At 44.2% G+C, this 22,633-nt stretch overlaps 1 protein-coding gene across 2 annotated transcripts in view; it reads right to left on the reverse strand.

Moving 5' to 3' along the window:
* BSG (basigin (Ok blood group)) overlaps positions 1-21,248 on the reverse strand; it is a 35,714-nt gene extending 14,466 nt beyond the window's left edge. Inside the window, exons 1-3 of one of the 2 annotated variants that reach the window (XM_087952738.1) lie at positions 20,748-20,920; positions 4,529-4,876; positions 1,339-1,498 (exon numbers count right to left, since the gene is read on the reverse strand). In XM_087952738.1, the coding sequence (XP_087808864.1) occupies positions 1,339-1,498; positions 4,529-4,876; positions 20,748-20,817 (578 nt within the window). In that variant the 5' untranslated portion in view covers positions 20,818-20,920. Of the gene's footprint in view, positions 1-1,338; positions 1,499-4,528; positions 4,877-20,747 lie in introns of both variants that reach the window. The other variant, XM_087952739.1, reaches the window with a different exon arrangement.
* Between the last annotated feature and the right edge of the window lie 1,385 nt (positions 21,249-22,633).

Consider the following 22,633-nt stretch of genomic DNA (forward strand, 5'->3'; position numbering starts at 1 on the left):
CCACTTTATGACTTTTCTTTGGTTGTTGAGTGCATCACTACAGTTGTTCAGTTAGTAACACGGTCGTTAAGTGAATCTGGCTTTCCTATTGACTTTGCAGGTCAGAAGGCCACAAAAGGGAATCACATGACCCCAGGACACTGCAACTGTCGTAAATATGAACCAGTTGCCCTAGCATCCGAATTTTGGTCACGAGACCCTGGGGGTGCTGCAACCGGTTGTAAGTGTAAAAAAAAAAAAAAAAAGGACTCTTAAGTCACTTGTTTCAATGCCATTGTAACTTCAAATGGTCACTAAACGAACTGTGACAAGTCGAAAACTACCTGTGTACCTTTAAATACTGTGAGCTCTTGCAGTGGTTAGCAGTGGGATTAAAACCAGATGAAAAAAAAGAAAAGCAATTATTTTGCACACTGCATTTCCCCATTTTTGTGTTACACCTGCCACTGAGTGCCATGTTGTTCTCAGGTGAAGAACACCCAGCTATTCCCACCTCCTTTCTCATTTAGAATGAAGCTAGTACTACTGCCCAACATTCAAGCACCAGAGATTTCTGTGCAGTGACAGTCAGTTAAGAATTATGCTTTCTGCAGGCAAAGCATTTCAGGCTCGTTGTTAAGCTAATGCAGAGGTCTCCAAACTTGGCAACTTTAAGACTTGTGGACGTCAACTGCCAGAATTTTCAAGCTATGCTGGCTGGAGAATTCTAGCAGTTGAAGTCCACAAGTCTTAAAGATGGCGAGTTTGGGGACCCCTGAGCTAATGCATACAATTCATTACTCCCTTCCCCCACCTTACTAGCAAAATTCTGGTGAGGAGGAGGAAGAAATGGTTGTTAACTTCTTTTATAAGTATGCAGTATAATCTCCTGCATAATTCCTAGGAAATAATCTCCGTTAAAATTTGAAATAAAAAAAAATGTTGACCTTGGGTACGTCTTACTGTGAAAAATGATTCCACTGAACATTGTTAAGTGGGCCAAACAAGCTGTGAAGTTTCCCCATTTTGCATTTGGAGGAAATATTCCATTTGGAGAAGTTGATAATTTTTTAAAAAGGTTTTTTATCCCTTTTCTTTCATATACAACTCAATGCAATCAACATGCAACTATTTCTTCCACCTCCTTTCTCCAGAACAACCCTGTGAGGTGGGATGAGAAAATGTGACTGGCCCAAAGTCACTCTGCCAAGTTTTTCATGCCTAAGGCGGACTAGAACTCCCAGTTCTCCTGGTGATTGGCCCAAAGTCACCACGCCTAAGGCAGGACTACACCCGAACCATTACACCAAACTGATTCTGACAATTAACTCATGTACGCTTCACTTTAAAGTCACCTACATGTAGGAGGTAAAATCCAGAGCGGTCTCATTGGACTCAAGCTTTGTCTCTCCCTTCATCCAGTAATTGCCTTTGATAGGTGTTGGTGTTTCACTTATGTTACATGAAATAATCACATTTGATCCAGAAGTTACTTCAGGAGAGGTTGAGATTTTGGCCCCTGGTTGTTAAGAAGAAAACGAAAGTTAGGTTAGGATATCATGGGTGTGTCAGCATGTTTTAAGCACCTCTTAAAAGAAGGAAAGAGCCCTGGGTTTTGACATAGGGTTCGGTCACCTGCATGCCTAGGAAAAAGCAGCTTGGTTGCAGCACAGTAATTGCATTTAACTCCTATCATTAAAATCAAGGCTCTGAGGTTTGAAACAATGTGGTCAGTTGTATAAATCATGAAACACCAGGAAATTAACATCCATCTGAGGGATTTGAAGGGAAAGAGATTAGGAAGCAGAGGTAACGATCATTTCTAAGCAGCACATCACCTTCTAAGCACATCATTATTCTAAGGTTAACTAATAACAAATACAACTACTGGGATAAATAAAATAGTGTATCTATGCATACAGACCCATTGAATGGTTCAAAACATTCTGGGTGCTTTATTTGTGATTTTGGAGTAAATGTCTTTGCTTTATTGTTTCTTCTGCTTAAACACACGTACAAATTCTTCTCCTTTCTGAACAGTCACCACAATGAAACATCTAGTTTCATTCTGTCTCTTTGCAGTAAACTAAAGGAATATATTTTATGAAAAATGGCTGTATACAGGTAGACCTCGACTTACGACCACAGTAGAACCTCAAATTTCCATTGCTAAGCAAGACAGTTAAGTGAGTTTTGCCCAATTTGATAACCTTTTTTTGCCAGTTATTAAATTGATCACTGCAGTTATTGAATTAGTAACACGGTTGTTAAATGAATCATTGACTCCGCTCGCCGGAAGGTTGCAAAAGATGATCACATGGCCCCAGAACACTGAGAGTCATAAATACTTGCCAGTTGCCAAGCACCCAAATTTTGATCACGTGACCATGGGGGACGCAGCAATGGTCGTGTGACAAATGTCACGTCACTTTTTTTTCACTGTCATCGTAACTTCACATGGTCACTAAATGAATCGTCGTAAGCCGAGGGGTACCGGTAGTTCAATCTTAGGCCAGGAGCAGAAATTGCATCAAGGGTCTTAAGCCGGTGCAAGAAGAGAAATACAGGCAGCAATCCACAGCCTCTGGGTGATCATCGACCCCAATCTAAGCCCAGCTCAACCAGAGAGACTGCGGAAGCTGCACATTCCCCATCAGGCCTCTTTGCCTACCTAGGAAAGGCCTGTGCTTACATGAGGGCTATATAAGGTTTAATCGTGGCAGGAGACAGTGTACAGGTAGGACGCAACCTACGAGCACAATGGAGCCCAAAATTTCCGTTGCTAAGTGAGACCCTTGTTAAGTGAGCTCTCCCCTATTTTGCAACCTTTCTTGCAGAGTCAACCTAAATGACACTTATGTCAATCACTGCAGTTAAGTAACCCAGTTTGCTTGTCAGAACGTATCAAAAGGGGATCAAGTGACCCTGGGACACTGCAACCGTCATAAAGGTGAACCAAGCGCCTTAATTTTGATCACGTGGTCATGGGGATGCGGCAACGGCCTTATAAGTCACTTTTTTTACAGTGCCATTGCAACTTTGAATGGCCACTAAATGAACTGCTGTAAGTCCAAGACTACCTGTATTAGCCTTCGCCTGCCACGAAGGAGGATTTCTCACCTGATGAGGTATAAATAAGACAAAGTCACAAATAGCAGAGCTATTTTCTTGGCATTTCTTTTAGAGAGAAACAACTGCACCCTAGTTCGTATGCACAGAGTACCCAAAAGGAGTATGTGGCTATTTTCATGCTTTGTTTCTTTTGGAATTCAATAAATTATAATGACCATTCCTTGAACTGTAAGCAAACAGTATGAAATTTAGTGGGTGTGCAACTCCCCCTTTCCCCCTCCTAAAGGTAAATTCAATATCTAAACAAAGATTTTAAGCACTGAAAGAAGTTTATTCAAGCTAACCGTCATATTTAATCACCGTTTTCAAGAGAAATATACTGCTACGAATATTTTCCCTGCCCATAGTCAAGCCAACTCATCCAAGTCGGCCATTTCCCACAAGACAGGGTATAAAGGTAAAAGACACACCTGACACTTGCCTCCTAAAAATAAGTTTTTCCATTTACCATTTTGTTTTAAATGAGCCATTGTTGGAACAAGCCATTTGCAAACTTCCTTCAGTTAAGGAAAAGTTTCTCACACAGACACTCCTTGAACATCTACAAGGGGAGCTGGTCTACTTGCAGAGGTATTGAAGCCTGGATCTAGTTCATATGTTGCATTGGCTGGGCTGCACCATCACCTCATATGAACCAAGGATATGTGTATCTCAGCCTCGGGAACAAGAAAGCCATTCCTGACGCCATTAAGGAATCCTTGATCAAGCTTTCAAGGGGCTGGAGAAGAATTTGAAAACCAAGATTGGAAACGCTCTTGCCCATCAATGCAAGTTCAGCATTTCAGCCAACGGCCGTATCATTTTATTCCCCCCCCCCTCTTTGTTAGAAATTTGACTTTTGCAGCTCTGCAAATGGAAGGATAGCCGACTGGTCATCCTACAGCCAAGAAGAACTAAGCCTATGACCTAGGTGGCAGAGAGAAAATTTGGCCTTGTCAGAAAACGGTTGCCAGTTACAACAAGCACAAATACAAGTTTGGACTCACCCCTGCAAAATTGTGCTCCTTGTAAAGTGGGGAAGCAAAAAAAATAAAATAAAAGCACAACCGCACAGATGGAAGAAGAAACATCAGAGCGCGGGGTGGGAAGTGGGGTGGAACTAGGTTTGGAAATGACTGGTGGAAGCAGCGCAGAGGCAACCTGGTCTGTTTCTAATGGGAACGTTGGGGGAAGAGAGGCAGCATTCCAACGGATCCCCCAAAGGGCAGGATCATTTCAACGGAGAGGTCACAACCCCAAGGCTGCAGGTGGATCCCTGCGGGGTTCACGAGGGTCGGGAAGCCGAGGTGCATAAGAGGGTCTTGGAAAGCCACAGGACACGGGTGGAAGGAGAGGCGGGGGGGGGGCATGGGGATGGTAATGTTGGAGACATTTCGGTGTCCGTGGGAACGCCGACACGTAGGAGTCTGCCACTCACGCTTAGTGACAATGACATTCGCCTGGGAACGGATCCATTTGACTTTGGGGCTCTTCGACAAGTGGTTACGATCAGGGTCGTTGCTGGCCCAGCATTCGTACGTGCCAGAGTCTTTGATCGTGAGATTAGTGATGGCGATAGTGCTTGAGGAGTGCCGCTGGTAGGTTGCGCTGATTTGGACCCGGTTCTGCCAGGCGCCATCCCACAGCTGTATGGCGGTACCATTGGGGTCAGCTCCTTCAAACCACCACTGGATTTCGGGGATGGGGTTGCCAATAGCCTCACAGTGCAGTTCCACACTTTCCTCTGTCAGTTTCTTTTGAGAGAGAGGTGACTTTATAAAGCCAGCTATGAGTTGGAGAGGTATTAGCAACAAAGGGTTAGTGGGAAAAAAATAAATAAAAAAAATAGTGCATTCAAAAAGAAGTTATTTCTGATTTTTAAAAAGGGATAACAGTAACTCACAGTATACCGATTCCTTAATTGGTTGCTTATATGTTACAAGACCCAGAAAGTAATGAAGCAGCAGAGCCTGGAAAGCTTATCTTCCCTTGGTGAATGAGGATGGAGAGCTTTCTAACAAAAAGTACCACTAGCGATAGCACTTAAGACTAATATACCGATTCACAGTGCTTTTACACAGCCCTCTCTAAGCAGTTTACAGAGTCAGCCTCTGGCCCCCAACAATCTGGGTCCTCATTTTACCAACCTCGGAAGGATGGGAGGCTGAGTCAATCTTGAGCCTGGTGAGATTCGAACTGCCAAATTGCAGGGAGCCGGCAGGCAGCGGAAATAGCCTGCAGTACTGAACTCTAACCACTGCGCCACCGCGGCTCTTATCACTAGCGATATTAATATGTTGCCTCCATGTTCTTTGCCTTTACTAAGACTAACATCTTTCTTAAACCAAAAAATAAAAAAGGTATCCCAACTAAAAGGTGAAACAGAACCCATTGTTATTTAACTTTCACACTATGGAGGCTGCAACACTAGTGCATTTTACTAAAAGCAGTATTGAATATTTACCAAGTAACAGTTCAATGATCTGTTGCATCATTGTGTCCTAAAGCAATTTGCAAATCAGGACCCGGAAAAAAATTCACAGGCCGTTACAGAGCTCTCAAAAGAACCTTGTACACATGGAAAAGGCACGATCCAACCTCTCCTATGCATGTGTTTGTAAGGTCATTAAACCACGATCCAAAAAGATGGTTTACTAGTCTTCACGAGTTCTTTCAGAGCATTATCTTTTCATACAGGAATAGATTCATGAGAAAGACCCGGGACTGAGTATTTTGCCCCAATGTAACACCTACACAAAACAGCGTCTCAATTTTAAATTTCAGATATAGTTATTGTGAGTACTGATGATGTGCAAATATATCGTTATTGTGACATTACCTGTTTACACCCCTGCTTCAATAAGAGTTCAGACTCTGTTCCTCTTCTCCAAGAAAGAGGAAAAGACAATAATGGAGGCAATTGAGGGAAAAGTGAATGATCAGCACATTCACAGCATTGTTTGCACCAATCACTCTCCTCCTATCAAGGGATTGGTGCACACAATTTGCTCTCAGCAAATCCAATCAGGCGTGCAAAAGTACAAATATGAGGCCTTTCATAAAGAGAGTCAGAAAGGGACATGTCCTCATGTGTACTGCACCAAATCATTGTTTCTTTGCTCACCCTCAATTTAAAAATACATGATCAGCTGACCCAAACTAGCTAATTCCTGGCTGTAGCGACTGAGTAGCATTGCACATTGTTTCCTTTAAAGCAGGGGTCCCCAACCTTGGCAACTTTAAGACTTGTGGACTTCAACTCCCAGAATTCTCCAGCCAGCAGAGCTGGCTGGAGAATTCTGGGAGTTGAAGTCCACAAGTCTTAAAGTTGCCAAGGTTGAGACCCTGCTTTAAAGCACATGGATTAGGCCTCCTCTTTCTGTGCTTTCTGGGCCTTTAAGACTGTCACTCACTCGGCCATACAGCTGACTTGCAAAACACATGACTTGCAAAACATAATGCATGCCTTTCCTAAAGCAATTAGTATTGAAAATCAAAACATGGCACACAATTTCCCCATAAATGGCAGTTCTGTAAAAACAAGGCTTTGCAGAAGGAAAAAAAGGGAAGCAGTGACTGAGATTTTGTGGAAGGATCAGCTGAGGTCCTTTAAGAAGATTAGAAAGAGACAGGAAACCTGTGGGGGGACATCTCTTGTTTGTGCTGAAGTGGAAGGAACATTTCTAAACTAGCCATTCAGATTCTGGAATGATGTGGCACATTAACAAAACAACAAAACATTTGTTTCAAGGGCTGGGGCTGTTTTTTGTTTTCAAAGTTAGACCCAAGACTTGCTTTATTCCAAATGGCAACAAAAAGATTCTTAAAATTCAGAATATTTGATTGAGGAACACCTGAAGAGAAGGGAAGGGAAAAACCACCACCAGTTTTATTCCGTAGAGATTCTCAGTCATCCAGGTCATGGTTGTGCCAAAAGTGCTTTTTTTCAGGAGGCAACTGGCCTTTCTTGTTTTTTCTTTGAAAACGTTTCGCTTCTCATCCAAGAAGCTTCTTCAGCTCCGACAGGATATATTCCATGACCAGCTGTCTGCAAGGAGTATAAATCCTTCCATTCCCCACTATCCTGTCAGAGCTGAAGAAGCTTCTTGGATGAAAAGCGAAACATCTTCAAAGAAAAAACAAGAAAGGCCAGTTGCCTCCTGAAAAAAGTACCTTTGGGACACCACTGTTTTTTATCATCTTCAGTTCACAGTGAGCCCTGTTGCTTAATCCTAATTACTTTACAGAGTATTGTCCTCGACTTACGACAATTGTTGAGCAAGGTGGATAGTCCCCGATTTTACGACCTTTCTGCTACAGTCATTAATCAAGTCACTGTGATTGCTAAGTGAATCACTTGGGTCATTAAGCAAATCCAGCTTCTCCCATTGACTTTGCTTGTTGGAAACCAGCTGAGGAAGTCACAAATGATGATCGTATCACCCAAATACATGCCGGTTGACAAGTGCTTGAATTTTGATCACATGACGGTAAGGATGCTGCCATAGTTGTAAGTGTGAGGACTGGTCATGTCCGTTTTTTTCAGTGCTGAAAGGTCGCTAAACGGACGGTTGTAAGTCGAGGACTACCTCTGCGTCTCCTATGCTTTGTGTGATTTCAAACACAGAATTTGATTTTCTTAATGTGGGGATTTCCTCATAAATGTTGCCATCATCTCCCTTTTTATGACTCTTTCCCAGGAACATCATGATCTGCTTAATGAAATTTAGTAAAACAGAGTCATGTTTTTCCTCCACCTTCCAAGAGAAACTCAAATGGCTTCAGGTACATTGTATTCTGTTCATTCATGCCTATTTTGGAGGACAACCCAGGCGGGCTAATGACAGCCTTGGCCGCTCCCTGAGAGCTCCTGTGAACTTGCCAGACGTCCAAAGGGCTGTTTCTACAGTTTATAAAATGCAAGCCTAAAGGGGGAAAAAATACCAGCTTAATATAAACAAAAACCTGCACACTTTAATCAACTACAAATATGCAGTGCCTTGGTCTAGAGCAGCCTGCCACGCTGAATTAACCTCCTATAGCAGTGATGGCTAACCTTTTCAGCTTGGTGTGTCGAAACTCGGGAAAAAGTGTAGCCTTCCTCGGGTCGTGTGTCACTTCAAGAAATATCAATAATTTGGTTTACGACAGACTGGGCTGGGGTGATCACACAGGGCTGTGAAACTCGTCTCCCTGGTCTCAGGGCTGCAGGTGCAGGACGTGGGGATCGGAAGGCCACCTTACAGGGCTGTGAACCTCATGGATCTCCTTTCCTCCTGTAGCGTTCCTGAGGTAATGAAACTGACAAACCTCAGTTTATGGCGGTTAAAACTGGTTCTCTGCTGCAAAGATCTTGCGGCAGCATTGGTGACACCACGCCTCCACGCAACAAGCAGGGAGCAGGGATTGGAGCAGAGCACAGGCAGCCTCTAAATGTGCAGGTTTTCCCCACACCAACAGGCGTGTCAGTCAAAGTGCCTCGGCGTGTCACGAGTGACACGCGTGCCATAGGTTAGCCATCACTGTCCTATAGGATTCTAATCAAGCATGGAAACACCTTTTTTTAAAATAGACACCAACTGGTTACAGGCATTTTGATAAGGAGTATGCATGAATAAATAATAAGGAAGCTGTTGCATTTCAGAACTAAAAGGAAGATATACAGGGACGCACGTCATAAAATCAAGATACTGTTTTATAGGATGCGTGGCTTGTGAAAATCTACAAAAATATTTATTTTGTGTTGTACCTTTCCAGATATTTATGAACAATCATCACACTCTCCAACAGCAGCCATTTTGCGAGACAATTATTATACTTATATAATTATAATTGACTCCAAGTAAGTCTTCTACACACAAAAGGTTATCTATTGTTACTCTGTATATGCGTGCACGCATGGGCATAAGTTTCTGTAATGTTAAAAAACAGTGGGACAAAACTATAATCAATCTCAGAAATAACTATTTTTAAATGGGAGAACTTGAAATGAGACTGTTATCACAGAACAGCTGAACTATTTAAAAAAAAAACCTGATCGACTAGGGCGAGAGGAAAATTCAGAAGGTTATACTCATAAACTCACTCCGCAACCAAAATCCAGAAAAAGTTTCCCATTACAAATTGCCATAATTTTTGCATTTTATTTCTCACTTACATTTTTACTCTATTAAACATCTCTTTGAGACATATGAAATATAAATAAATACATAATTATAGTTTGTACTCATCACAGTAATTCATGGTAACCTTACCCAAATCTGTCTTTAAAACTTCCTTCAAAGAAGCCACAAGAAGAAAAAATTACAGTATCTTGCCCTTTCAGATCCATAATTATCCCAGATCTGACTAATAAGCACAGAGCCTAGTTGGGAGCCATGATGGATTCCCCCTGAATGAAAACTTGGACTTTTAAAAACAGGTTTACATTGAAATGCTTTTTAATGGTTATTTCTCTGGTTTTTAAAACTGCCCATCTCCTCCCGGATCTGTGCAAATATCTCCTAGTCTAGGAGAAAGAATATACCTAAAAGTCGGTAAGAACTGAAAAATCTGCAATGTCCATTCTGTAACGGCACTTCTGAAGATTGTCTCTTTGTGTGAAATGACTACATTTTAAATTGCAGTGATAACTGGTTTTGCTTTTATTCATTTCTGCAGCACTTAGGGGAAATCGAAGGAGGACATTAAAATGTTCGACTCCTTTATAGGTCAAGCTGCCTAGACAGCTTAGTTGCCGGTTCACATTCCCAATAAAATGTTAGAATCCACACGGGAGACCATTTAAAATAGCTCTTCTATATAAAGTACAAGATGAATTGAAAACAAGGGCCAAGCCATCAGGAATACTTCCAAGGATGCCCCAACAGACAGGAGGGAAGCAGCAGCAAAAGCTAACAAGGAAACAAAGATCCATTAAGTCCTGATCACTGTTCTATGCTTAGTCATCACATATTAACTTTAATCACATTTGCCATATTTATATTTCCAATTAAAAACAGAGAAGAAATAGCAGTCTTCTGAATGTAAGATGGCGGTGAAATAAAACGATTATGTTAAAAGCCTGCTTAAGCCTCTTAATTAATTAGGTCCCTTAAATAGAGTGGAGAAAAAGAGCTGCAATAAAACAGCAGGCCACTAAGCAGATACAAACCACTGGCTTTTCTGCTGTTTTTACTTAGAATTTTGCCCAAAGGAAAATCATGTGATTTTTGCTTTAAAGTCACCTTCAACTAAAAGCAAACCTTCTCTCATCAGAGGGTGAAACTGCAAGGCTGTATAAAGTAACTGGCACACACAACTAGCTAACCTCTTTAGACTACTGGTTTTGCCAAGAGCGATGTTCTATTAAAGCAAAAAGATATTCTTTTTAAAAAGTTCCCCAAACAATGCCTCCACCTCACAACCAAAAATAAAGCACATGGCCACCAGAAGTCATGCATCTTAAGTTTTAATAACACAAGTCTTCTATGCTTTGGATTAAAATCTCAGTATTTTAGACACTATTGTCTAAACATGGCCAAATAATTTTGTTCCAGCACTGCAGAGCTAGGGTAACATTTTAAAACAGATGCCAGTTAAAGTGATCAGGGAGATAACATTTTAATCTCTTTACAACAGATCCACTCAAGCATGTGCTTCATTTTCCCAAGCAGGTGTATCTTTATTTTGCAATAGAAAATGCCATAAACTGCCAAGGACAGAATTGGCCCAATATAAAACAGTAATAACTTTGTAAAGCTGACCATGCTATTATAAACATCTATAAAAATTGTAAGATGCTTCCAAGCTAGATAGCAGAACAAGCAAGTTCAAGGATGAAGATTACTTTCTTGTGAAATGGGGGGGAAAAAAAGATTCCTGCAATATTGTTAAAGAGAAAACTCTCAAAGGGATTTGAGATGGTTCAGTTAAGAGCACTTCAAAGCTAGGTGTTATCAACACATCAGCTTGCTGGACATACCTTCTCTTCCTCCCTTATTTTTAAACACTCCCTCACAAAGCAGACGCTGTCCCAAACACGTTTCACCAGAACATTTGCAACACTAGCCAGATAAGAAACAGACTAAGGGGGTGAGAGGGGCTGGAAAGTATCTGCTTCTCATGAGGGGCATCTGAGAATACCTCCTACCAATGAACTCTCTCTTCAATGCAGCAAATACATCTGCTATTAAAACAAAAAAATTAAAATACACTGCCAGCTGCATTTCACTGGGTTGGCCTGGATTAACTTTAAAACCTAATAAATAAAGCAGCTACATCTGTTCTGTGTCCAGTACAAACAGGACAGACCCTTGGCTTTCCCAAGAAGTGATAAGGGATAATATGGCAGTTTTGAAACACGTAAGCTACTTCCACAAGCCAATTGTAACCTACATTGCAAAGATAAAGAGAAACATGGGAAGTATTTGACGTTTCACAAGACTGCTGCCCTTTCCTTCCATTTTGCAGAGCTAGCGTGTCCAGTACAAACCGGACGGCAGCTCTAAAGATGTGTCACATGCACATTCCCAGGGCTGCTGAGCTAACGATCGATTCAAAGATTAGTCTAATCAAACATTAATCTGCGGGGTTACAGACAGAGGTCAGCATCTACGCTACTCAGCTAAGAAACTACTCTCTCTCTGTTTTAGAAAGACAAATTTCCGGCTCTAATTACTTAGTGGATTGAAGGTTGTGTGTTAACTGATACCTATTGAAGCAGTAGCTGTTTATAAACTAGATTATGTATAAACAATTGAAAGGAAATATGGCCAACCTTTATTAAAATGGTTATTAAAGCTTTTATTTTTAAGAAGCACTGCTTCCTCCCCCTTTTTCTTTGTTGTGTAATTGTTTTTTCTATTTTGATCTGTTTTTTGCTTTGGAATTAAAGGGGAACTGACAATCTACAGTGCAGCACAATGCCAGAAAAAGAGGCATATGGTTCAAGAAGCTAACAGGTGTTATATCTTTTCTGCCTGAGGGGATATGTGAAAATATATGGTCCTCAAATATGTGCCAAGCCACTCTTTGTCTTCTTCCAAGTAAACAGAAAGCATATATGAAACAGCCCTAGAAATCTCAAAGAGAGGCCTTCTGTCAATCAATTTTTCAGCAGCATTTGAACTGTGGAGGGGAGGGGACAGGGAGAACGTGAACAAACAGAAAAATGACTCTGAAGGAAGCAAAGAAAATCATCTCAGGTATGTTAAGAAATCATTAGATCACAGATTAATAAAGTTGTTTCTAAATTTTCTAAACTGTTACATCGTTGATTCAGTTGCATTAAGTGCTATCACCTATGGTTTGTCAATAGCATCACTTGTGATTCTTTACTGTTGACTCAAATCATATAGATTGTCCTCAATTTGCAACTGGTTGCTTAGTGATCAAACGTCTGACAGACCTAAGTAGAGGATATTTATCGCCTGGATTCAAAGGTCTGATGGTCAACCCCTCCACACTCACATGACCGCACTGTGGGCACTCAATAACTGGGTCATGTTTACACCAGTTTGCAGAATCCCAGAGTTGTGAGATGGCATTTTACCACAGTTTTGTCAAAAAAACATTTACTTTCACTTTTCGCAAACCTGTGCTAATAGTAAATCTGGCTCACTTAACAACTGCCTCAAAAGAGGCTGCAAAATCAAGTTGGTCAGGAGCCATGGTGGTGCAGTGGTTAAAATGCAGTATTGCAGGCTAATTCTGCCCACAGCTAGTTGTTCGATCCTCACCAAAGCTCAAGGCTGACTCAGGCTTCCATCTTTCTGAGGTCAGTAAAATGAGGACCTAGATTGTTGGGGGCAAATATGCTAACGCTGTAAACTGCTTGGAGAGGGGCTGTAAAGCACTGTGCAGCAGTATATAAGTCTAAGTGCTATTGTATGACCAGTCTGAGTTATGACTGGATAGGCTCCGTTATGGTCATCTGGAGGACTAGTTCTAAACCACAGATTTCAACTTCTTTTGGCTAATCAATTCCTCATTCTGACCTTTCTAACTAAAATGTAAGAGATCTCAGATGCAGATTCTACTTCAAACTGTTTGTGGGCATAAACATCAGTGCTTTGTAACCTGCTAGTGCTGTAAATGTCTTCCAATATTACAAAATTACTTATGCTGTGACATGAAGATCTCTTATTGCAAATTTCTAACACCTCAGATATAAAACCAGGAATCTTAAGCACTGGCAGATGTTTCAACCATAGTTTGTAAAGGTTATCTGGATAGGCCAGCACAGAATTTTCTAACAATAAATCTTTCAACCCTAAGTGACTGGGTTCCAAGTAATACACCCATGGCAAACAGAACTCCAAGGCCAGCAGGTTCCTCAAAGAACAAGTTTATTGGATATATCATATTGGCACAGACTGGTGAAAACTGACTCTAAAAGTTCCCAGTTTTCACCTAATTAAAAGTTTCCCCCCTTTCCCAATCAGTCATATGATCCAATCAAGGTGCGGTCCAATTGCTTGGAAACTTCACTCCTTTTTTTCAGCCACTTGTCTGAATGTCCTTGGTTCCAAGGGAAACTATTTTGTTTTGGCTACAAAACCCCAGCCATCTCTATTCCCTCCACCCTATCCCTCTGCACCATTGTGGCAACACTTAAGCCTCCAAGGTGGCCTCAGTCAGGCCAGCTTCAGAGTTGACACTAAGTATGAATTCTGCAAATCTATCCCCCACGGGTTTCACTGTATGATCCAGAACTCTTTAATACAAAAAGAAAGAGCTAAGGCTTGGGTAAGTGAACCATTGGCCATCTCACAAAAGATATATGGCAAATGTGACAAATTAAATATTGCGTGGGCAAAATTACAAAGAAACATGTGATACTGCTATAAAATGAACAGATACAAATGGATGCTGCTGTTTCATTGCACAGGACTACTCCCATTTCTCAATCCACTTTGACCGTCAATGTTAAAAAGTTATTGTGCAATATAATTAATGTTGTAAGTTACCTTGAGTCAATAAAAGCACAATCATCATTTTAAGTTTTAGATGTACTTTACAGTGTTACACATGTCTAAGAACAAGAGCAGAAATGTCAGCTAGAGAGTTTGAGAAACCCTATGAAACCTTTAGAGGTATGTAAACTATTTTTGAGGCCAATCAGCTGTTTCAAACTTGAAAGGAGTTAATTCTAACCTCACTGGAAGTGTTTCAACCTCAACAAATTTTACACACCCTTAGAAATAACATGCTAGGTTTTTCAGCATCAAACGGGCTCTATAATCTTCTAGAAGCCATACTATTTAAGTAAAATATTAAAAACCAAGCTACATTTTTACACATTCTGAAATTTTAGAGAGTTTTATTAGATTATTATCTAAGTTCAGACTTCCAGGGGAGGTATGGTGAGTTGAAGCATAGCTAACAACCTGTGGAAAAGACCAATAGCAATAGCACTTAGACTTATATACCGCTTTACAGCCCTTCTAAGCAGTTTACAGTGTCAGCCTTCTTGCCCCCAACAATCTGGGTCCTCATTTTACCCACCTCAGAAGGATGGAAGGCTGAGTCAATCTTGAGCCTGGTGAGATTTGATCTGTCAAACTGAAGGCAGCCGGCAGTCACCAGAAGTAGCCTGTAGTACTGCATTCTAACCACTGCATCATTACTAGTATTGTAGTCCTGTTCTATTCCCCTCAAACACATTTCTCTCAGTATCTCATACCTTTATCTGCATAAGTCAATTACTCATGATTTGCAGTATTAGCCCAATATTGGAGGTTCACACCTGTCAATGAGCCAAAAACATACAATTTTTCTTTGGTTTACATCTTTTTCAATTAAGCATACAGTAAAGTATTTGGAAAAGTGTGTGTTGTGCCAATGCTGCCACTGTGATTTCAATTTAAATTTGACTTGAGGAATCTCTCCTCACAGTCTTCCTTGCATGGAGAAAGTAGATGAAAAGTCTTGATGGAAACAATATTAGTCTTGTATATCCTCTGAACAGTCCAGAATAAAAAAAATCTTTACACACAGAAATCTACATGTCAGAGAGAAGACATAAGTTTCCTTGTGTACTATATTTTATACTTGGCATTTTTTAAAATATTCATTTCAATGTTTCAATTCATTAAGACACGTTATTGCTACTTGTAATTATTCATGAAGTCCTGACATATAGTCCACTACAGTGTATTTGGTTTTTCTCCAAGGGTAATTCTAGCATGCATTTTATGAGTGGGAGGCTGTTGGGAAAAATCTCTTTAAATACTGAAAATAGTCTGGAAAATAATTATATTCAAATATAAAATACAAATTTTGTTAAAAACCCTCCCTTCATTTCATAACTTTTTAAAAATACAAATACCTTAATATTTAAGCCAATCAGAAAAGTATCAAATAGCAAAGCAAGAAAGCTATAATAAACGAGCAAGAAAATGTTCTTAGTAGTCTAATATAAGCAACAGCATTTGTATTTTCAAGTCTCTCCCATCTCGTATATGAATGTATATTCTAATTCAACTTGGTGTGCTGCCTAAAAACACAATAAATACACAATATATCAGCTTGGGCTAGACTCATACTTCTCAGCTCCCCCATTACTGTAATAGAGGAGGGGGATTTGGTCCCTTCCTCATTAATGGAGGGTATGACTTTCCTCACCAACTACACCAGGGACCCTCTTGCCCAATCACTGTATAAGTAGTATCCACTCCAACCCTTCAGAGAGCTTCTCCAACTCAGCCCCCGCCCCCATGAATGTATGAGGGAGGCTCCCCCTCCCCTCATTAACCCAAGGAACATTCTCTCTCCCCAAAATGACCCCCCCTCCCCTCATCTTGAAGGGGAGCTTTTCCTTCCCATCCAATAATGTACAGTGAGGCCAGCTCCCCTCATTAACTTGAAGGACACATTTCCCTTCCCCAATAATATATGGGAAGGCCCCCTCCCCGCATTATCCTCAGGGGGAGACTTTCCTCCCAACAATAATGGAATCCCTTCATTAACACATGTGCAGGTGCTTTCCCTCACCCTCATTTTCCCTCCTCCCAAAAATGTACAAGAGGAGCTCCCCCTTCATTAACTTGAGGGGAGATTTCCCCACTATTGTAGGAGCCCCCTCCCCTCACTATCTTGAAGGAGACATTTTTCCCTCCCCTCAGTGTGTAAGACCCCCCTTCCCCTTCATCTCGAAGGGGAGATTTTCCCCTCCCCAGTAATATGGAAGGGTCCCAGCTCCCCTTGTCTTGAGTGGGACATTTTCTTCCCCCCAATGAGGAGCCCCTTCCCCTCATTAACAGGCAGGGAGGCAGTTTCCCTGCCCATTATCTTGAGGGACCATTTCCTTCCCCCTAAAGTATGAAGAGCCCCCTCCCCTCATTATCCTGAGGGGGCCATTTACCTCCACCCACAATAAAGTATGAGGAGCCCCCTCCCTCATTATCCTGAGGGGGCCATTTCACCCACAATAAAGTATGAGGAGCCCCTCCCTCATTATCCTGAGGGAGGCCATTTCCCTCCACCCACAATTAAGTATGAGGAGCCCCCTCCCTCATTATCCTGAGGGGAGACATTTCCCTCCCCCATAAAGTATGAGGAGCCCCCTCCCTCATTATTATCCTGAGGGGGACATTTCCCTCCCCATAAAGTATGAGGAGCCCCCTCCCTCATTATTATCCTGAGGGGGACATTTCCCTCCCCATAAAGTATGAGGAGCCCCCTCCCTCATTATCCTGAGGGAGTCATTTCCCCCCCCATAAAGTATGAGGAGCCCCCTCCCCTCATTATTATCCTGAGGGGGACATTTCCCTCCCCACATAAAGTATGAGGAGCCCCTCCCCTCATTATCCTGAGGGGGCCATTTCCCTCCACCCACAATTAAGTATGAGGAGCCCCTCCCCTCATTATCCTGAGGGAGACATTTCCCTCCCCATAAAGTATGAGGAGCCCCTCCCCTCATTATTATCCTGAGGGGGACATTTCCCTCCCCCATAAAGTATGAGGAGCCCCCTCCCCTCATTATTATCCTGAGGGGGACATTTCCCTCCCCCACATAAAGTATGAGGAGCCCCTCCCTCATTATCCTGAGGGGGCCATTTCCCTCCACCCACAATTAAGTATGAGGAGCCCCCTCCCCTCATTATCCTGAGGGGAGACATTTCCCTCCCCCATAAAGTATGAGGAGCCCCTCCCCTCATTATTATCCTGAGGGGGACATTTCCCTCCCCATAAAGTATGAGGAGCCCCCTCCCTCATTATTATCCTGAGGGGGACATTTCCTCTCCCCATAAAGTATGAGGAGCCCCTCCCTCATTATTATCCTGAGGGGACATTTCCCTCCCCCATAAAGTATGAGGAGCCCCCTCCCTCATTATCCTGAGGGGAGACATTTCCCTCCCACCCATAAAGTATGAGGAGCCCCTCCCCTCATTATCCTGAGGGGGCCATTTCCCTTCTCCCACAATAAAGTATGAGGAGCCCCTCCCTCATTATTATCCTGAGGGGGACATTTCCCTCCCCACATAAAGTATGAGGAGCCCCTCCCCTCATTATTATCCTGAGGGGGACATTTCCCTCCCCATAAAGTATGAGGAGCCCCCTCCCTCATTATTATCCTGAGGGGGACATTTCCCTCCCCCATAAAGTATGAGGAGCCCCTCCCCTCATTATTATCCTGAGGGGGACATTTCCCTCCCCACATAAAGTATGAGGAGCCCCCCCCTCATTATCCTGAGGGGGCCATTTCCCTCCACCCACAATTAAGTATGAGGAGCCCCTCCCTCATTATCCTGAGGGGGACATTTCCCTCCCCATAAAGTATGAGGAGCCCCTCCTCTCATTATTATCCTGAGGGGGACATTTCCCTCCCCCCATAAAGTATGAGGAGCCCCCTCCCTCATTATTATCCTGAGGGGGACATTTCCCTCCCCCATAAAGTATGAGGAGCCCCTCCTCATTATTATCCTGAGGGGGACATTTCCCTCCCCATAAAGTATGAGGAGCCCCTCCCTCATTATTATCCTGAGGGGGACATTTCCTCCCCCATAAAGTATGAGGAGCCCCTCCCCTCATTATCCTGAGGGGAGACATTTCCCTCCACCCATAAAGTATGAGGAGCCCCTCCCTCATTATCCTGAGGGGAGACATTTCCCTCCCACCCATAAAGTATGAGGAGCCCCTCCCTCATTATTATCCTGAGGGGGACATTTCCCTCCCCATAAAGTATGAGGAGCCCCCTCCCTCATTATTATCCTGAGGGGGGACATTTCCCTCCCCCATAAAGTATGAGGAGCCCCTCCCTCATTATTATCCTGAGGGGGACATTTCCCTCCCCCATAAAGTATGAGGAGCCCCCTCCCTCATTATTATCCTGAGGGGGACATTTCCTCCCCCCATAAAGTATGAGGAGCCCCCTCCTCATTATTATCCTGAGGGGGACATTTCCCTCCCCCATAAAGTATGAGGAGCCCCTCCCCTCATTATTATCCTGAGGGGACATTTCCCTCCCCATAAAGTATGAGGAGCCCCCTCCCTCATTATTATCCTGAGGGGGACATTTCCTCCCCCATAAAGTATGAGGAGCCCTCCCTCATTATTATCCTGAGGGGGACATTTCCTCCCCCATAAAGTATGAGGAGCCCCTCCTCATTATTATCCTGAGGGGGACATTTCCCTCCCCCATAAAGTATGAGGAGCCCCTCCTCATTATTATCCTGAGGGGGACATTTCCCTCCCCCATAAAGTATGAGGAGCCCCCTCCTCATTATTATCCTGAGGGGGACATTTCCCTCCCCCATAAAGTATGAGGAGCCCCCTCCCTCATTATTATCCTGAGGGGGACATTTCCCTCCCCCATAAAGTATGAGGAGCCCCTCCCCTCATTATCCTGAGGGGAGACATTTCCCTCCCACCCATAAAGTATGAGGAGCCCCCTCCCCTCATTATCCTGAGGGGGGCCATTTCCCTTCTCCCACAATTAAGTATGAGGAGCCCCCTCCCCTCATTATTATCCTGAGGGGGACATTTCCCTCCCCACATAAAGTATGAGGAGCCCCTCCCTCATTATTATCCTGAGGGGGACATTTCCCCCCCATAAAGTATGAGGAGCCCCTCCCTCATTATTATCCTGAGGGGGACATTTCCCTCCCCCCATAAAGTATGAGGAGCCCCCTCCCCTCATTATTATCCTGAGGGGGACATTTCCCTCCCCACATAAAGTATGAGGAGCCCCCTCCTCATTATCCTGAGGGGGCCATTTCCCTCCACCCACAATTAAGTATGAGGAGCCCCTCCCTCATTATCCTGAGGGGGACATTTCCTCCCCCATAAAGTATGAGGAGCCCCTCCCTCATTATCCTGAGGGGAGACATTTCCCTCCCACCCATAAAGTATGAGGAGCCCCTCCCCTCATTATCCTGAGGGGAGACATTTCCCCCCCATAAAGTATGAGGAGCCCCCCCTCATTATCCTGAGGGGGACATTTCCTCCCACCCATAAAGTATGAGGAGCCCCTCCCTCATTATCCTGAGGGGGCCATTTCCCTCCCACCCATAAAGTATGAGCCCCTCCTCATTATCTTGAGGGGAGACATTTCCTTCCCCCATAAAGTATGAGGAGCCCTCCCTCATTATCCTGAGGGGAGACATTTCCCCCCCCCATAAAGTATGAGGAGCCCCTCCCTCATTATCCTGAGGGGAGACATTTCCCTCCCACCCATAAAGTATGAGCCCCCCCCTCATTATCTTGAGGGAGACTTTCCTTCCCCCATAAAGTATGAGCCCCCTCCCCTCATTATCCTGAGGGGAGACATTTCCTCCCACCCATAAAGTATGAGCCCCTCCTCATTATCTTGAGGGAGACTTTCCTTCCCCCATAAAGTATGAGCCCCTCCCTCATTATCCTGAGGGGAGACATTTCCTCCCACCCATAAAGTATGAGGAGCCCCCTCCCTCATTATCCTGAGGGGAGACATTTCCTCCACCCACAATAAAGTATGAGGAGCCCCTCCCTCATTATCCTGAGGGGAGGCATTTCCTCCCCCATAAAGTATGAGGAGCCCCTCCCCTCATTATCCTGAAGGGAGACATTTCCCTCCCACCCATAAAGTATGAGGAGCCCCCTCCCTCATTATCCTGAGGGGGCCATTTCCCTTCTCCCACAATAAAGTATGAGGAGCCCCTCCCTCATTATCCTGAGGGGGAGACATTTCCCCCCCATAAAGTATGAGGAGCCCCCTCCCCTCAGTCCCTTGAAGGGGAGATGTTCCCTCCCCAAAAATGTACAAGAGGAGCCCCCACCCTCCTTCATTAACTCGAGGGGAACATTTTCCCTCCTCCGAAGAAAGTACCGTATGGGGAGCCCCCTCCCCTCATTCTCTTGAAGGGGAGACGGTCCCTTCCCAATAACGTGGAAGGCCCCCTCCCCTCTTTGTCTTGAGGGGGCATCCCTCTCCTCCCCCATAACGAACGAGGGGACAAACCCTCCCTTCCTTAACTCGAGGGAGGCAAGACCTCTTCCCTCCTCCAGGGACGCGGAGTTCAACGAGCGAAAAAGGCTTCCTCGCCCTACCCGCTTTAGGAAAGATTTCTCTCCCCCACCAACCCACGTTCTTCCTCCGGAAGGAGGCCAAATAACGCTCCCCGCTTTCAGGAGCCCTTCGGACATGGAAGTGGCCCTTGGGGCCCCCACTCAGATCAGCCTTTCTTCTGCCCTACCTGCTGCCGAGGCGCCTCTGAGGGCGCAGAGCAAGGAGCCCAGCGTCAGGAGCACGAGCCCGGCCGCCATGACCGACCCTCCGCCGATGCCTGGCACGATTTCACACGTCCGAGCCGGTCTCACTTCGTCCGTCCGAGGCGCTTATAGCCCTTTCAAGGGGACGAAAAGGGGCGAGCCCGCAAGGCGCCCAGCCAATAGCGGACGAGCGAGAGGAGCCTCCGATCTCACTATTGGCTCAAACCCCTCGGAGTGACGCGAAAGCTGGTCCACTCAGAATTCGGGAGCGCGCAAGATTCCAAAGGGCGGGGATAAAGTGGGAAGCGTATGAGACGGTTTTAAAATTATAGTCATGAGTCGCAGCCAATCACGGGTGACGACGGCGGTCGGCCCGGCTGATGATTGGACACTGGCGGAGATGAAGCGATTGTGTGGTATATGGGGCAACCCAGGAACAGCGGCGCCAAAGGAAGCGATCAGAAAAAGTGAGATTGAGAAGAAAAAGCCCTCGGAAAAGAGCCCGGCCTTAAACCTTTATAACGTTCATGATTTGGCGAGACAAACTAGTGACCTCTACGCTATCACATACGCCAATAGGCGGTCGCAATAGCAACCGCCAATCAGGTTCCTGACCATTCTCCAGCGCTGCCCAATCAGTGCACGGCGACTGTAGACTGATAGCAGCCCAAGCCAATCAATGTCCTGTAAAAACGTATGTATGCCCATGCAGAGTACTCCCGCCTATCAATGGACGTTGACGGCCAACCACTAGGCGAAGAACTAGCGGCTCCGCCCACTCTCCATCTCTTCCGTTTACTTTGGGTCGTGCGGAAGGACACGCGATTGTTAAAGGCGCCGCGTTGACCTCACTGGAGGTTATTAAGCATAAGGGCGCGCGCGCGCATGTGTGTGTGTGTTGCGTAATAATCCTTGTCCTGCTTGCATGGAAATTATGGTGCAATTAATCGTGAAATCACACTTCCATTCAGTTAATAAAAGCAGCTTATGCCAGTGAATAGCAAAGAAACAGGTTTTAGATGCATAGAAAAAGCCCAATGTTCGCTAACCATAAAGGCTTCAATCGGTGTAAAAGGAATTATGGTTTCATCAACCAGCTCAGTCTTAAAAGTATGTAGAAGAAACAGGAAACTCCAGTTGCCTCCTGAAAAAGCACTTTGGGGACAACCGATACCTGGATGACTGAGAACCTCTACAGCAGTGGTTCTCAACCTTCCTAATGCTGGGACCCTTTTAATACAGTTCCTCATGTTGTGGTGACTCCCAACCATAAAAGTATGGCTTGGTTCCTAAGACCAGGGGTCTCCAACCTTGGCAACTTGACTTGTGGACTTCAACTCCCAGAGTTCTGGGAATTGAAGTCCACAAGTCTTCAAGTTGTCAAGGTTGGAGACCCCTGCCTAAGACCATCAAAAGTATTTGTTTTCCAATTCTGTGAAAGGGTCATCCGACCCCCAAAGGGGTTGCGACCCACAGGTTGAAAACCACTGCTCTACAGACTTTGAACTATGCAATTTGGGATGGACACGCTTTGAATGGGGTGGGAGTAGGAATGGGTTTCCAGAGGAAAAATGGCAGACTCCAAGAACCATTTGCATTACTCAGGTGGGTCTGAGGACACCTCCAAGTAGCCTCAACAACTCTCTAAAAGGATGCAAATGACTAGCTGCCTGCAAGGGGTATGAATCCTTCCATTCCCCACCATCCAGTCAGCTGAAGAAGCTTCTTGGATGAGAAGCAAAATTTCTTCAAAAGAAAAAAAAACAAGAAATTCCAGTTGCCTCATGAAAAAAGCACCATTGGGGCAGCTCAGTCTTAGAAAAGTGTAAAAAATCAAATGATAAGATGCATCCAAGAAGGAGAAACACTT

Source organism: Notechis scutatus, chromosome 1 (assembly GCF_049901735.1).
Source record: "Notechis scutatus isolate UNSWTSFEM ecotype Mainland chromosome 1, rNotScu1.2, whole genome shotgun sequence".
In the NCBI taxonomy this organism is placed as follows: domain Eukaryota; kingdom Metazoa; phylum Chordata; class Lepidosauria; order Squamata; family Elapidae; genus Notechis; species Notechis scutatus.